The sequence below is a fragment of the Chiloscyllium punctatum genome, chromosome 1, assembly GCF_047496795.1.
Source record: "Chiloscyllium punctatum isolate Juve2018m chromosome 1, sChiPun1.3, whole genome shotgun sequence".
Lineage (NCBI taxonomy): Eukaryota > Metazoa > Chordata > Chondrichthyes > Orectolobiformes > Hemiscylliidae > Chiloscyllium > Chiloscyllium punctatum.
The window spans coordinates 49,516,626-49,530,395 of NC_092739.1; the positions used below are offsets into that span (position 1 = coordinate 49,516,626).

General features: G+C 43.1%; 1 protein-coding gene across 1 annotated transcript in view; it reads left to right on the forward strand.

Annotated features, from left to right (window-relative positions):
- The first annotated feature begins 11,905 nt into the window (after positions 1-11,905).
- LOC140482255 (ADP-ribosyl cyclase/cyclic ADP-ribose hydrolase 1-like) overlaps positions 11,906-13,770 on the forward strand; it is a 38,627-nt gene continuing 36,762 nt past the window's right edge. The window contains exon 1 of the mRNA XM_072579418.1: positions 11,906-12,011. Within this exon, the coding sequence (XP_072435519.1) occupies positions 11,981-12,011 (31 nt within the window). The 5' untranslated portion in view covers positions 11,906-11,980. The remainder of the gene's footprint in view (positions 12,012-13,770) is intronic.

Sequence of the window (13,770 nt, forward strand, 5' to 3'; positions counted from 1 at the left end):
TGTGGGATAATGCTGGCTGGTTTGCTTTTTCCAGGTTTTTATTTCCAATCTCAGTTTCTGTAGCATTTCCTGTCCCCACAACACCTTTCCAAAAATATTGTAATCACTGCACTTCTTATGCAACCAGCTATATTGGAGTTCAAAAAGAAAATGGGTATGTTTGCCTCATATTTGAAGGAAATGTTACTTCAGCACTGCATTCAACTTTCCAATGGAAACGATTTTTCAAAATCCAACCTCTTTAAATATGAACTCTGTGAACCATACAATTGCATTTCAAGGCAGTAAAGTTTCAGAAAGCATCTGAAATTTTAATGTTTTCATAAAGTTGACCTCTACTTTTAAATATTTAAAATGGATGAGCTGGATATTTATATTCCTGATTTAATTGTTCAAGGATTGCTGGCTGTTGTTCAGCTGCTAGGGGCCTAATGTCTGGAATTCTTTTCCTAAATCTCTCCACCTCTCTTTTCAACTTTACAATACTCCTTTAAATCAATTTTTCTTTTGACCCAGCTTCTGCCCTCATAACCCTAAATGTGACTTTCATTCCTGATGAAGAGCTTATGCCGGAAATGTCGATTCTCCTGCTTCTTGGATGCTGCATGACCGGCTGTGCTTTTCCAGCACCATACTCTCAACTAGCGTCAAATTGCGTTTGACAAAATGTATGATTGGAAGGAGAGAGAAAGAAAGACTGGTATTTTCCTGAGACTGAGCTACAACCTGAGCATAATACAGGAAAGGATGGAGGTTGTCGTCAAAACGTGTGGTGCTGGAAAAGCACAGTCAGTCAGGCAGCGTCCGAGGAGCAGGAGAGTTGACATTTTGAGCATAAGCCCTTCATCAGGAATCACCAGTATCTGCAATCCTCACTTTCTCCTAAAAGATGGAGGTTGAAGTGTACCCAGATGTGAGGGGAAAGGAGGAAACTCTGTTAGTTTGAATTCTACTGTTCTGCACACAAATTCAAGCCAGATTTCCAGTTTTCTTCTTAACAGTGTTGAGTAATGTTCTTTTCAAAGCAGTAACGCTTCAGAACACATCAGAGACTCATACTTTTAAATGTTTAAAATGGAAGAGGCGGACATTAACAATGTTGAGTAATATTTATATAAGAGGTCAACAGAGCTCCCCACTCTGTACTGGTTCTAACCAGCTAGCAAAGTCAGGAACTACTGTGCTCATAGTTACATGACAGTATACATCAGAAACTCATCTGCAAAATCATTAAAACTGACCTTGAAAGAAACCTCAGAAGAGTGACATTTGGGGTTTTGGGCGAGGATGTAGAGTCAACATACAACAAGATTATTGCAGATGCTGGACATTTGAGATGAAGACAGACAGTGCTGGAAAAGATTTGAGCAAGCCAGGCAGCATCTGTGCAGAGAGAGAACCAGAACAGGGAGAAGTTAGCAATGTGACAGCTGTGCAGCAAGAGATCAAAGGATTGAATGACAGCGCCAGGCCCAGAAGAAATGGAGTTGCAGGAAGAAACAAAAGGTGTGCCTAGAGCAGGTGTGCTACTGACTGGAAGAAAAAGTGGGACAGGCAAAGAAAATGAAACAGAACAGGGGATAGAGTTTGCAACTTGAAATTGTTCAGCTCAATGCTGAGTCCAGATGGCTGTAGAGTGCCTAATTGTAAAGTCAGAGGTGGAGATGTGAATGGGAATGGGGAATGATTATGGGCCTCCAGTGACAGGCATCTTATTGGGCACAGGGTTGTGTGTATCTACATGGTTACATGGTTCACTAAGAAGGAGGTCTTCCACCATCTGCAGCCATCTGGAGTGACTTGCCATAAGAATCTGAGTCTCCTGAGTTATTGATACTCAGGCACATCAAGTGAGTATATCCTGTGTTAGGGCTGACCCATCCTTGCAGTTGGATTGTAGTTTCCATCCATTTAGCTTGTAGAAGGGCATGCAACTGAGGGAAGAGATAAGCAAATAATGCCAAGTAAAGTCATAGAGATGCACAGCACAGAAACAGATCCTTCGGTCCATCTTGTACATGCTGTCAAGACATTCAAATGCTGGCAAATGGGACTGGATTACTTATATCCCTCCAAACCCTTAACATTTCAGATGTGGGCATGTTTAAACAGTTGGTGCAAAATTCTGAAAGCCAGAAGCAAAGAAACAATTTCCCACGAATTGACTTCTGTAGAAAATTGTTCCTTTGCTTCTGGCTTTTCAAATTTGGCACTAGCATGTTTAAACATGCCCACAACTGGAAGGTCTCAGTCATGTTCTGTTTGTGGCTGTAAACCTACATACGAATATTAACTAATGACATTCTGGAAGAAGAGCATGATGGCAGTGATCTTTTTAGTTGATGTCGGGATATATAAGCACGGAGTACAGACAATCAGGACTTTTGACCCTACGTGCCTATAAAAAGTTTCAGGAGGATTTTTTAAAAATCGGTTTAGGTAGTTCATTGTCACCATAGTTTAGATCAGAGTGGTGCTGGAAAAGCATAGCAGGTCAGGCAGCATCCGAGGAGCAGGAAAATCGATGTTTCGGGCAAATGCCCTTCATCAGGTATAGAGGCAGGGAGTCTCCAGGGTGGAGAGATAAGTGGGCGTGGGGTCGGGGTGGGGGAAGGTAGCATAGAGTACAATATGTGAATGGGAGTAGGGATGAAGGTGATAGGTCAGAGAGGAGGGTGGAGTGGATAGGTGGAAAGGAAGATAGGCAGGTAGGACAGGTCATGGAGACGGTGCTGAGCTGGAAGTTTGGAACTGGGGTGAGGTGGGGGGAGGAGAAATGAGGAAACTGGTGAAGTCCACATTGATGTCCTGGGGTTGAAGTGTTCCGAGGCGGAAGATGAGGCGTTCTTCCTCCAGGCGTTGGGTGGTGAGGGAGTAGCGATGGAAGAGGCCCAGGACCTGCATGTCCTCGGCTGAGTGGGAGGAGGAGTTGAAATGTTGGGGCACAGGGCATAGGGCAGTGTGGTTGATTGGTGTGGGAGTCCAGGAGATGTTCCCTAAAGTGTTCTGCGAGGAGGCGTCCAATCTCCCCAATGTAGAGGAGACTGCATTGGGAGCAACAGATACAGTAAATGATATTGGTGGATGTGCAGGTAAAACTTTGATGGATGTGGAAGGCTCCTTTGGGGCCTTGGATGGAGGTGAGGGAGGTGTGAGTGCAGGTCTGACAACTCCTGCAGTGGCAGGGGAGGGTGCCAGGATTGGAGGGTGGGTTGTAGGGTGCGAGGACCTGACTGGATGGTCATTGGAGGGAACGGTCTTTGCGGAAAGGAGAAAGGGGTGGGGAGGGAAATATATCCCTGGTGGTGGGGTCCGTTTGGAGGTGTTGGGAATGTCGTCAGATGATGTGGTTTATGCGAAGATTGGTAGGGTGGAAGGTGAGGAGTGGGGGGGGGGGGGGGTGTTCTGTCCTTGTTACGGTTGGAGGGGTGGGGTTTGTTCCACCACAGAACACACCATGACCTCTTCTTTGGAGACCGCAATTTCCCTTCCCACGTAGTTGAAGATGCCCTCCAATGCATCTCGTCCACATCCCGCACCTCCGCCCTCAGACTCCACCCCTATGTTATGTTCACCCCCATAAGCGTCACACTTTCCCAATCTGTCCTCGGCATTTAGATTGCTCCTTAAAACCACACATTTTGATCCAAGTATTTGATCATCTATCCTACTATTTCATTCTTTGGCTCAGTGCTCATCATTTGATTTTTTTTCTGACTCTACACTGGTATCATTAATAGTTCTCACTTCTTTGGGAATTCCTCTTCATTCAGATCTGCTGTGTTTCTCCTCCAAATGCAGTCATTGAAACCTTGGTCTTGCCAACCTACTGCCTGATCTCCAACATCCTTTTCCCCTCCAATGGGATGGGTGTGACATTGCCTCCCAAATCTGTCCTGGAGTACTGCGCTTTAATCCCTCCAATCAGATGTCCACCTTATCTCAGTACTAAAGCGGCTCTTATCAAAATCACAAATTATATCTTATGTGACTGTGACAAAGGTGAACTGCCCTTCTTCATCTTCCTGCACCTTTGAAGCAGTTGATCACATCAACCTTCTCTCTCACTTTCTACTATCATCTAACAGGGTGGGATTACACTTAGGTAATTCTATTCTTATCTCTCACTCCACTCACACACTTAGCTCTGCAATTTGACAATAACCCTGGCTTCTCACCTACACACTCCCAGTTATGGAAATACAGAACCTGTTTGCAGATGGTACTGACAACAACAACTCTATACCTCAGATTCTATTTGAACAACCTTCAGTTGTTAGACTACTTGCCTGTTGTTAAGTGCTGGATGAAGAACACTTGGCAGAATGCAATTGTACCATTCATGTACTGGCTGATTCACCTCATTCGTGTGACATCTTCCTCTGCTGTCTTTGGGAGCCTTTAAGCACACATCACTTGGAACATTACATAGAGGAGAGTAGTCAAAAATGTGTGGGCTTGCTGTAAGCAAATCAGCTCTACAAAGAAAGAAAAACAAAACAGTCTACAACTTTAACTCACGAGGTAAGTCGTAAGAGGTGGTGCATTATCAACCCCCTTCTGCTATGGATATTAAGGGAGATATCAGTCAAAACTGAATTTTTTCAACTCTTTGTGTAACATTATCAAATAACCATATGTTTAAATAAAAGACTGTGCAAATTTGAGAGGCAGCCTTGCTATCAGTACTGACAAAGAATACTACAAGGTGTATAGCACTCTGGATTTCACTGGGGAGCAGAAAAGCCAAACGGGAGAGATTCTGAAAGCTTTGAAGACAAACATTTAACCCCACATTAAAGTTATTTATCAATGGTATGCATTCAACATCAGAAATATTGATCAGTGTGTGACCACATTGATATTTCTAGCTGAATTATGAGATTTTGGGCAACTGAAAGAGATTGGATTTTCTTAGCCACGAGGGGATCCTGCTGTGCAAGCACACCTGCTGAGAAAGGTTGTACTAACTCTTAAGGAAGCTATCAATACACACACACGCTCTGAGATTGTCAATCAGCAGCAACAGCAAATTAATGGGTGACCAGATGAAGAGATACTCAGAGATATTCCAGCCCAAAGACAAACAGACTGGATAAAAAGAAAAAATATCTGCAGAAAGAAAGATCTAGGCAAGAGGACAGGATACAAATATTGCTAAGGACATCACGTAACAAAAAAGAAAGCTTCTCCAGCATGACAAAAGCAGTGATTTAACTGCAAAACGCTGAATTACTTTGCATAGAAGCATTTGGCTAGAAAGAAAGAAATCAAGTTGAAAGAAATGGCTGCTGGAGAGGAACAACCAAAGATTATGATGAAGCACTCTAGGCCATACAATAAGTTGGCATTGCCAGGTCTAAAAGTAGTTTGGGACTGTTAGAATGACCACTTCATACAACAGTACGTGTTTCACAGTTCGGATGCAATCGCTTCAGGTGGAGACCAAAGAAAGAAGTCCTGGAAAAGTAAAACTGAGACCAAGAGGATGCATGCAACTTAAGATTCTGTAGGACAAGGTCAAAAAGCTGGCGAGGTAGGTCATAATCAAGAAAGTGACAACTCCTGCAGACTGGATTAATGGCATGGTAGCAGTGAGAAAAGCCTGGAAAACTAAGGGTGTGCATACATCCAAGGATGTCGATGAAGATTTAAAGAGATGCGACCAATCCGTATCAACCATTGATAAAAGTTTAACACAAAATGCTAATGCAAAGGTCTTTAATACTGCCAATGCTAAAAGAGTTACAGGCAAGTGAGCTGGATAAAATAAGTTTCTAAGTATGTTCCAGATATCACTTGGGAGATATAGACGGGAATATATGTCTCTCCCCTCTCTTGTCAGCATTTATCAGGGACCATTGTTTTCAGGACAGCCTGGTCCATACCTGCTCCATGCTCAGCATCTCCCCACACTCTAACAGTGCCTCCCCATGCCATCGCAGAATGTGCAACACCTGCCTGTTTAATTTCTCCTTCCTCGAAGAAAGTGAGGACTGCAGATGCTGGAGATCAGAGTCAAGCAGTGTCGTGCTGGAAAAGCACAGTCGGTCAGGCAGTATCTGAGGAGCAGGAGATTCAAAGTTTTGAGCATAAGCTCTTCAGGCATTCCTGATGAAGGGCTTATGTTCGAAACTTCGACTCTCCTGCTCCTCGGATGCTGCCTGACAGGCTGTGTTTTTCCAGCACCACACTTTTTGACACTAATTTCTCCCTCCCCACTATCCACCTTCCAGTCTGGGAGATGATGGTTTAATAAAAACATGTGGTTAAAGATGCCCTCCAATGCATCTAGTCTACATCCCACACTCCGACCTCAGACCCCGCCCCTCCAACCGTAACAAGGACAGAACGCCCCTGGTGCTCACCTTCCACCCTACCAACCTTCGCATAAACCAAATCATCCGCCGACATTTCCACCACCTCCAAACAGACCCCACTACCAGGGATGTATTTCCCTCCCCACCCCTTTCCGCCTTCCACAAAGACCGTTCCCTCTGCGACTACCTAGTCAGGTCCACACCCCCCTACGACCCACCCTCCAATCCTGGCACTTTCCCCTGCCACCGCAGGAACTGTAAAACCTGCACCCACACCTCCTCCCTCACCTCTATCCAAGGCCCTAAAGGAGCCTTCCACATCCATCAAAGTTTTACTTGCACATCCACTAATATCATTTGTTGTATCCGTTGCTCCCGATGCGGTCTCCTCTATATTGGGGAGACTGGGCGCCTCCTAGCAGAGCGCTTTAGGGAACATCTCCGGGACATTCGCACCAATCAACCACACCGCCCCGTGGCCCAACATTTCAACTCCCCCTCCCACTCTGCTGAGGACATGGAGGTCCTGGGCCTCCTTCACCGCCGCTCCCTCACCACCAGACGCCTGGAGGAAGAACGCCTCATCTTCCGCCTCGGAACACTTCAACCCCAGGGCATCAATGTGGACTTCAACAGTTTCCTCATTTTCCCCTTCCCCCACCTCACCCTAGTTCTAAACTTCCAGCTCAGTACTGTCTCCATGACTTGTCCGGACTTGTCCTACCTGCCTATCTCCTTTTCCACCTATTCACTCCACCCTCTCCTCCCTGACCTATCACCTTCATCCCCTCCCCCACTCACCCATTGTACTCTATGCTACTTTCTCCCCACCCCCACCCTCCTCTAGCTTATCTCTCCACGCTTCAGGGTCACTGCCTTTATTCCTGATGAAGGGCTTTTGCCCGAAGCGTCGATTTCGAAGATACTTGGATGCTGCCTGAACTGCTGTGCTCTTCCAGCACCACTAATCCAGAATTTACTTCACTCAGTCCCGTTTGCTGTATACACTGCTCACAATGTGGCCTCATTTATAATGGGAAGATGAAATGCAGGCTGGGCACTCCTTGTCTTCAGCATTTACACCAAACTTGTCCTAGCTGCTATCAGTCTGAATAGTTCAAAAGGATGTTGTGAAACTTGAAAAGGTTCTGAAAAGATTTACAAGGATGTTACCAGGGTTGGAGGATTTGAGCTATAGGGAGAGGCTGAACAGGCTGGAGCATTGGAGGCTGAGGGGTGACCTTATAGAGGTTTACAAAATTATGAGGGGCATGGATAGGGTAAATAGGCAAAGTCTTTTCCCTGGGGTCGGGGAGTCCACAACTAGAGGGCATAGGTTTAGGGTGAGAGGGGAAAGATATAAAAGAGACCTAAGGGGCAACTTTTTCACGTAAAGGTGGTAAGTGTATGGAAAGAACTGCCAGAGGAAGTGGTGCAGGCCGGTACAATTGGAACATATAAAAGGCATTTGGATGGGTATATGAATAGGAAGGGTTTGGAGGGATATGGGCCAGGTGCTGGCTGGTGGGACTAGATTTGGGTTGGGGCATCTGGTTGGCATTGGACTGAAGGGTCTGTTTCCGTGCTGTACATCTCTATGACTCTATGACTCTGCTTTTTCTCCAGAGATGCTGACAGACCAAATGAGTCTCTCCTGCAATTTCTGTTTTTATTTCAAACTTCAGCATCTGCAGTTCTTTGTTTTATTCAAGAATGCAATGCAAATGAAAATGCCTGAGATCAAGTACATAGGCCATTTACTGACAGTGAAAGGGTTTTGCCCAGTTTTGACGAGGTCATAGCTGTAGCAGACGTGAACGCAGTACAATTATTTGTGAACTGTTTAGCAAAGTTCTTTCCTATTTATTTATAAGAATGTGAACCTCAATGCTAAGGATGTGATTTTGGGACATAGAGCAAGTTGCAGTTTTCACTAGAATCAAATGACTAGTAATGTTGATGCCATAACTGGGGTACTGTGATTTCACAGAGAGTCAAATCCAGCAAACGCTGCTTAAAGATGTAACTCTCCAATACTGCAGGAAGAATTCAGCTACATCTTTAAAAATTTGGGATTTCCACACCACACCCTATCTCCAGACTAACCTCATGCAAATGAAAATGCAGAGGTGGCAGTAAAAATCGCCAAAGAGATCATAACAAAATCAAATAAATTCAGGCATGTCAGCTCAATTGTATGAGGTGAACAAGAATAACTAGACATATCAGCACAATCACAGGGATCTATGCACAACTAGATAAGCCTTTCCTTCACAGATCAGAAAGATGTGATCTCACTATTGCCACAGAGTATAGCTGATCAGTCCCAAAGGCCCACTGTTGCTCAGAAATGGAAATGAATCAGCCAAAATAGATACCGTGAAAACAGCACACACCAAAGGAATGGCATTCCCCTAAAGAAGGAACATCAGTCTTGGAATGACCAGATACCAGATAAAAAAATCAGTGGGAAAGTGCACACATGCCACTGGGAGACCTACATGTTTTAATGACCATGTATGCAGTGCATGTATACTGACTGATGAAAGTGGAACTAATGAGACTTAGCACATGTTTCTGTCAACTTCTGGTAATTTTCATTGTGACCATGTACATTGGGCAACTTATAATTTTAAATGATATTTTCTTGATGTTTTTATGAAAAGGGGAATGTTTGAAGAAACGTAATTGTACCCTTAGAGTACTGGCTGGCTTTCCATAGTTACACAATCTTTATCTCTGCTGTAAAACCTTGGCGTGCAATCTGTGACAGCCATAAAGCACACATTCCTTCAAACAGATAGAAATTTTCTCCAAGTACAGAAGATTGAAGAAGGGAAGACCGAAGCCACTGTCTTTTGTACCTCACACATTTTAGAGTCTATTTCATCGTCACCAACTCCATTCCTTTTGATGACAATTTTTGAAGTTGGAACCAGTTTGCTTGTAATCTTACTATTTTTAATCTAGAAATGCATTTCCATAAGATTTCCATAAGATTAGTTAAGGTCACTTATTTTCATGTAACAATGCTCCCTCCCTCCTGTCTCAGCCCATTTGCTGATGATTAGTTTCATCCATGTCATTGCTACTTCTAGATTGAATATAACAACATATTCCTGGCCCAGCTACCTGCATTTTATCCTCAATGACTTGAGATTGTTAGAAACCCTGTGGCCTCTTTCCCAACTCATATTAAGCCACATTCAACCATTGTCCTGTGCTCACTGACCTATCGTGTCTTTGATTAATTATTGTCTGTATTTTAAAATTCTCGTCTTTATTTTCAAATCCCTCCACACCCTCATCTCTCTCTAACTCCATAATGTCTTCCAGCCCTCTGCAACATTGGCACTCATCTAATTCTGGCTCTTGAGCATCTCAAATTATAATTGTTTCACAATGGTGATTGTGTGGTTAGTAATGTTTAAAATTCCCTCCCTAAATCTTTCTACATCTCTTTCTTCCTTCAGGTGACTTCCTAAAATCTGTCTGTTTCATCAATATTTGGGTCATTTGCAAGCATTTTTCTTTATGTGGCTCAGTATCAATGTGGAAAGGGGTGGTGCTGGAAAAGCACAGCCGGTCAGGCAGCATCCGAGGAGCAGGAAAGTCGATGTTTCGAGCAGGAACTCTTCACAGTTGAACGCCGACTCTTCTGCTCTTCAGATGCTGCCTGACCAGCTGTGCTTTTCCAGCACCACACTTTTCGACTCTATCTCCAGCATCCTCAGTCCTTACTTTCTCCTCAGTGTCAATGTGCTCACGTGTGAGTTTTTGCTGTCTTTTCAAGAAGTCTGAAAGCTAAGTAGCAAAAACAAAAGCTGATGATAGAAATATCGAAAAGAGTTCAAGCACTCTCTGGGAAGACTGCCCAGCATGCTTTTCATTTAATGCCAGAAAGCAAGAAAAAAAAACAACAAAATGGGGCAGCAGCAAACCAAGAGGGAAAGAAAAAAGTTGAAAACAGAGAAAACAAAATGGACCTGCGTCGAGATAATGGTGAGGAGAGAGCAGGAAACTCGAGGGTCGAAAGGAAGGGTTAGAACTAGACTGGTGCACAGCATTACCTGCTGGCAGTCAGTGGAACAACAAGGGCTCCAGATTGACAGTAAGACTGAGGTCTGCAGTTTCAGACTGAAATTAAAATTGAGTTTGGATATTATCAGAGCACCTGAGTACAGGGTACAGCAGATGTCCTTTCTGAGTGCCCTGAACGCAAGTTGGACGATACTTGCAAAGAACGTTAATCCAGGATAGAGTGTGACCAAAATGTCTGAACCATTGTAGTGGTGTTTCAGAGAAGCTTTAAAAATATGAGGGGTTTTGATCGAACAGATAACGAAAAGGAATTGCTAGCTGGGCCACATGGAAGGGGAACGAGGTACATTAGGCAGGTTTTACAAAGGCAGGTTTTTCCTGAAGAAGGGCTCATGCCCGAAACGTCGATTCTCCTGCTCCTTGGATGCTGCCTGACCTGCTGCGCTTTTCCAGCAACACATTTCAGGTTTTACAAAGAGTCAGCATATGTGCAACAAGTTAACTTCTTCATTGTTTTATTCAAAGACAATCTCTATTTGAGAAAAAGCAAAGAAGACTGAAAACTGGAATTAATTTCCTTTATTGATGCCACTGCAATTAGAAAGGAACAAAGAACAGGGCGTAGTCTGATTACAGTAGGGCCAGTCAGACCATATTCAAGGTAAAGGTTACTGAGCGATATATAACTCAGCAAGGTATCAACTTTGACAACCAACTCTGCAGAATGTGCCAGCCATGCACCTGTTTTGGGGTGAAACGCCAAATTTTGAAGCCTCAGCCCTGTTTAAATAAGATTGCCAAGTACTGTGGGTCATGCAGCTATCCTGATGCACAACTCTAGACTCTAGCAAAATCTCAAATCAGGCAGCGTGGAAGGTGTCAATCTGGCAGCAAGTACAGTCTGGGGGTCGGGCAGTGGAGAAGGAGCTGGATAAGTTGTGATTGTGGACTGGAGATATTCAGAATTGCACTGGTCCTAAATGTTTTTGTGTGCCTGCAGAATCATTAATGTTGTGGTATGTTTACTGCTGCAATTTTGAGGCTGTTAATCCCTTTAATGCTGAGCCAAGTTTAAAACCAATCCCTAAGAATGTACGATATGAAAATAAACTATGCTGAGAGTTGCTGTGTAATATTTTACAACTGACAGTGATAAAGATACTATTCTGGAGTATTTTCAGAGTATGAGTCTTGACCAATAGCATTGATAAATATTGACAGATATACATGTCTTACAGGTTTATAAAAGGAAGATCAAGGGGAAATAAAATAATATAGTAAATTTTACTTGAGATGTTACTGGGCAGAACCAATAAACATAGCTTATATAGGTTTGCCATAAATAGGCTATTAATTGTATATGTTTGTTATCTCAGAGGATTGATTAAACTTTTATTGCTGTTACTTTTTTTTACTTGGTTGCTATTGGTCATAATTGTTAACTGATTTAAAGATCTTCTGGTTCATTGGTTGATTTGTCTGCTTTATGATTGGTTAACATTGGTTTTGTTTACAAATGACTAGGAAAGAGTTTAAAAGGGAAGTAACCTGGGAATAGTTGTGCAAGGGTGTAACTTTCAACATTGATTCAGTATCAAAGAAGAAATAACAATTTGAAGATGTTTTTGCTGAAAAGTTTGGACCTTACAGGTAAAAACAGCTTAGTATGTAACAACTGTCTGTGGTTTTGCTCCAAATCTGATTCAAGTACTGTGTATATACTATTGTTTCTGAAGATCAAGCTGTACCAATTATTTTATGTAGTGTTTTCTGTCATTGTCTCAACTCGCTGACTAAACCCTGTGGTAAAATGCTACTGGATGTGGAGTGTTCTGTGTAAAAAGCAGAACAAACAAATGTATTCAAATTTTAATATTGAGTTTTATCCATCCAAAATCATATTTTAAATCCAATTATTTAGGGATTGTAAAAATATTTGTGACATGTTTTGAATCTAATTACCAGACCTTGATATTTGTGCAAGGTTAGATCTAATGCCCAGAGTCAGTGCAAATGTTCAACAACTGTTTAAGGTAGTATTTTGTTTGAGATTCAGGAAGTGGATGCATCAGAGATTAGTGAGAAAAACCTATTCATCTTCTCTACATTGTGTTAATTCAAATCAATTGCACTTTTTAACCCACTGAAAATGTGCTAATTGTTTTTTTTTTTGTATGCAATTTGGCTTTGCTTTTATGATTAATATATGGAGACAATGCACAAATGTAAAGTTGGTTCTATGTACAATATTCTTCACCTGCAATTATTTCTTAGTAGAATCCTATAACACAGGATAGATTAGTGTAAGTTTATTTGATTTAGTCTGGTAGCAATCTCTTTTGAGTTGACAAGGCTCTGAGTTCAAGACCCTCTCCAGGACTTGACCAGACAGCTGGCGGCTGATGAAAGTGTAAGGTGCCCTGTGTGAGACTGTTTGTGCCACAATCAGGCTGATTCAAATCTTTAAAAAAACAGATTTACAGAATCTTACATGGATTCATGCAGTTTTTGAGCAAAATAAAATGTAATTCTGCAAGTACAAATTCACCACACAAACTTGTGTGTCTGTGTTGGGGGGTGGGGATTGGGAGAGATTAGGAGTGTCTGTGAGAGTGTAAAGGGGTATAAGTCTGTGAGAGGGTGCGTACGTGTGTATGTGTGAGCTTAAGAGAATGCATCTGTGTGAATATATGGGTCTGTAGGAGTGTGTGTCTCTGTAGGAATATGTGTGTCTGTAGGAGTGTGTGTGTGTGCAAGAGAGTGTGCCCGCATGTATGCAGTGGGGTCACCTGAACCCAAGGTCCAGTTGAGGCCATCTCTATGGGTACCGAACTTGGCCATTAGCCTCTGCTCGGTCACTTTGCGTTCTTGCCTGCCCTGCAGCATATGAGGTAGGCAGCCTCACACGAGTACCTGACACCTACATAGTAGGAGGTGTTCCCCCATGCATAATAGTGGTATCAGTGTCGATATTCTGACACATCTTGCAGCGTCTACCATGACAAGGTTGTATGGTGTTGTTGATCATAAACTTCTGGCAAGGATGCCCTGAGGCACGGTACATTGCCGAGACCATGCAGAGACTACGGCAATGGATAAATGGGCACCACACAACAACCAACACAGGAGTGCTCCCTCCCAGTCGGAGAACATTACAGCAGTCTAGGATATTTCACCTCGGACCTTCTAGTGACCATTCCCTAAGGCAGACTTCAAGTCAGGCAACAATGTAAAGTGGCCGAGCAGAGGCTGATAGCCAAGTTCGATACCCATGGGGATTACCTCAGCCAGGACCTTGGGTTCATGTCACTACAGGTGACCCCACTGTACCACACACACTCCTATAGACCCTCTCTCATACACTCTCAAATACACTCCCACACAAGTTTGTCGGGTGAATTTGTACTTG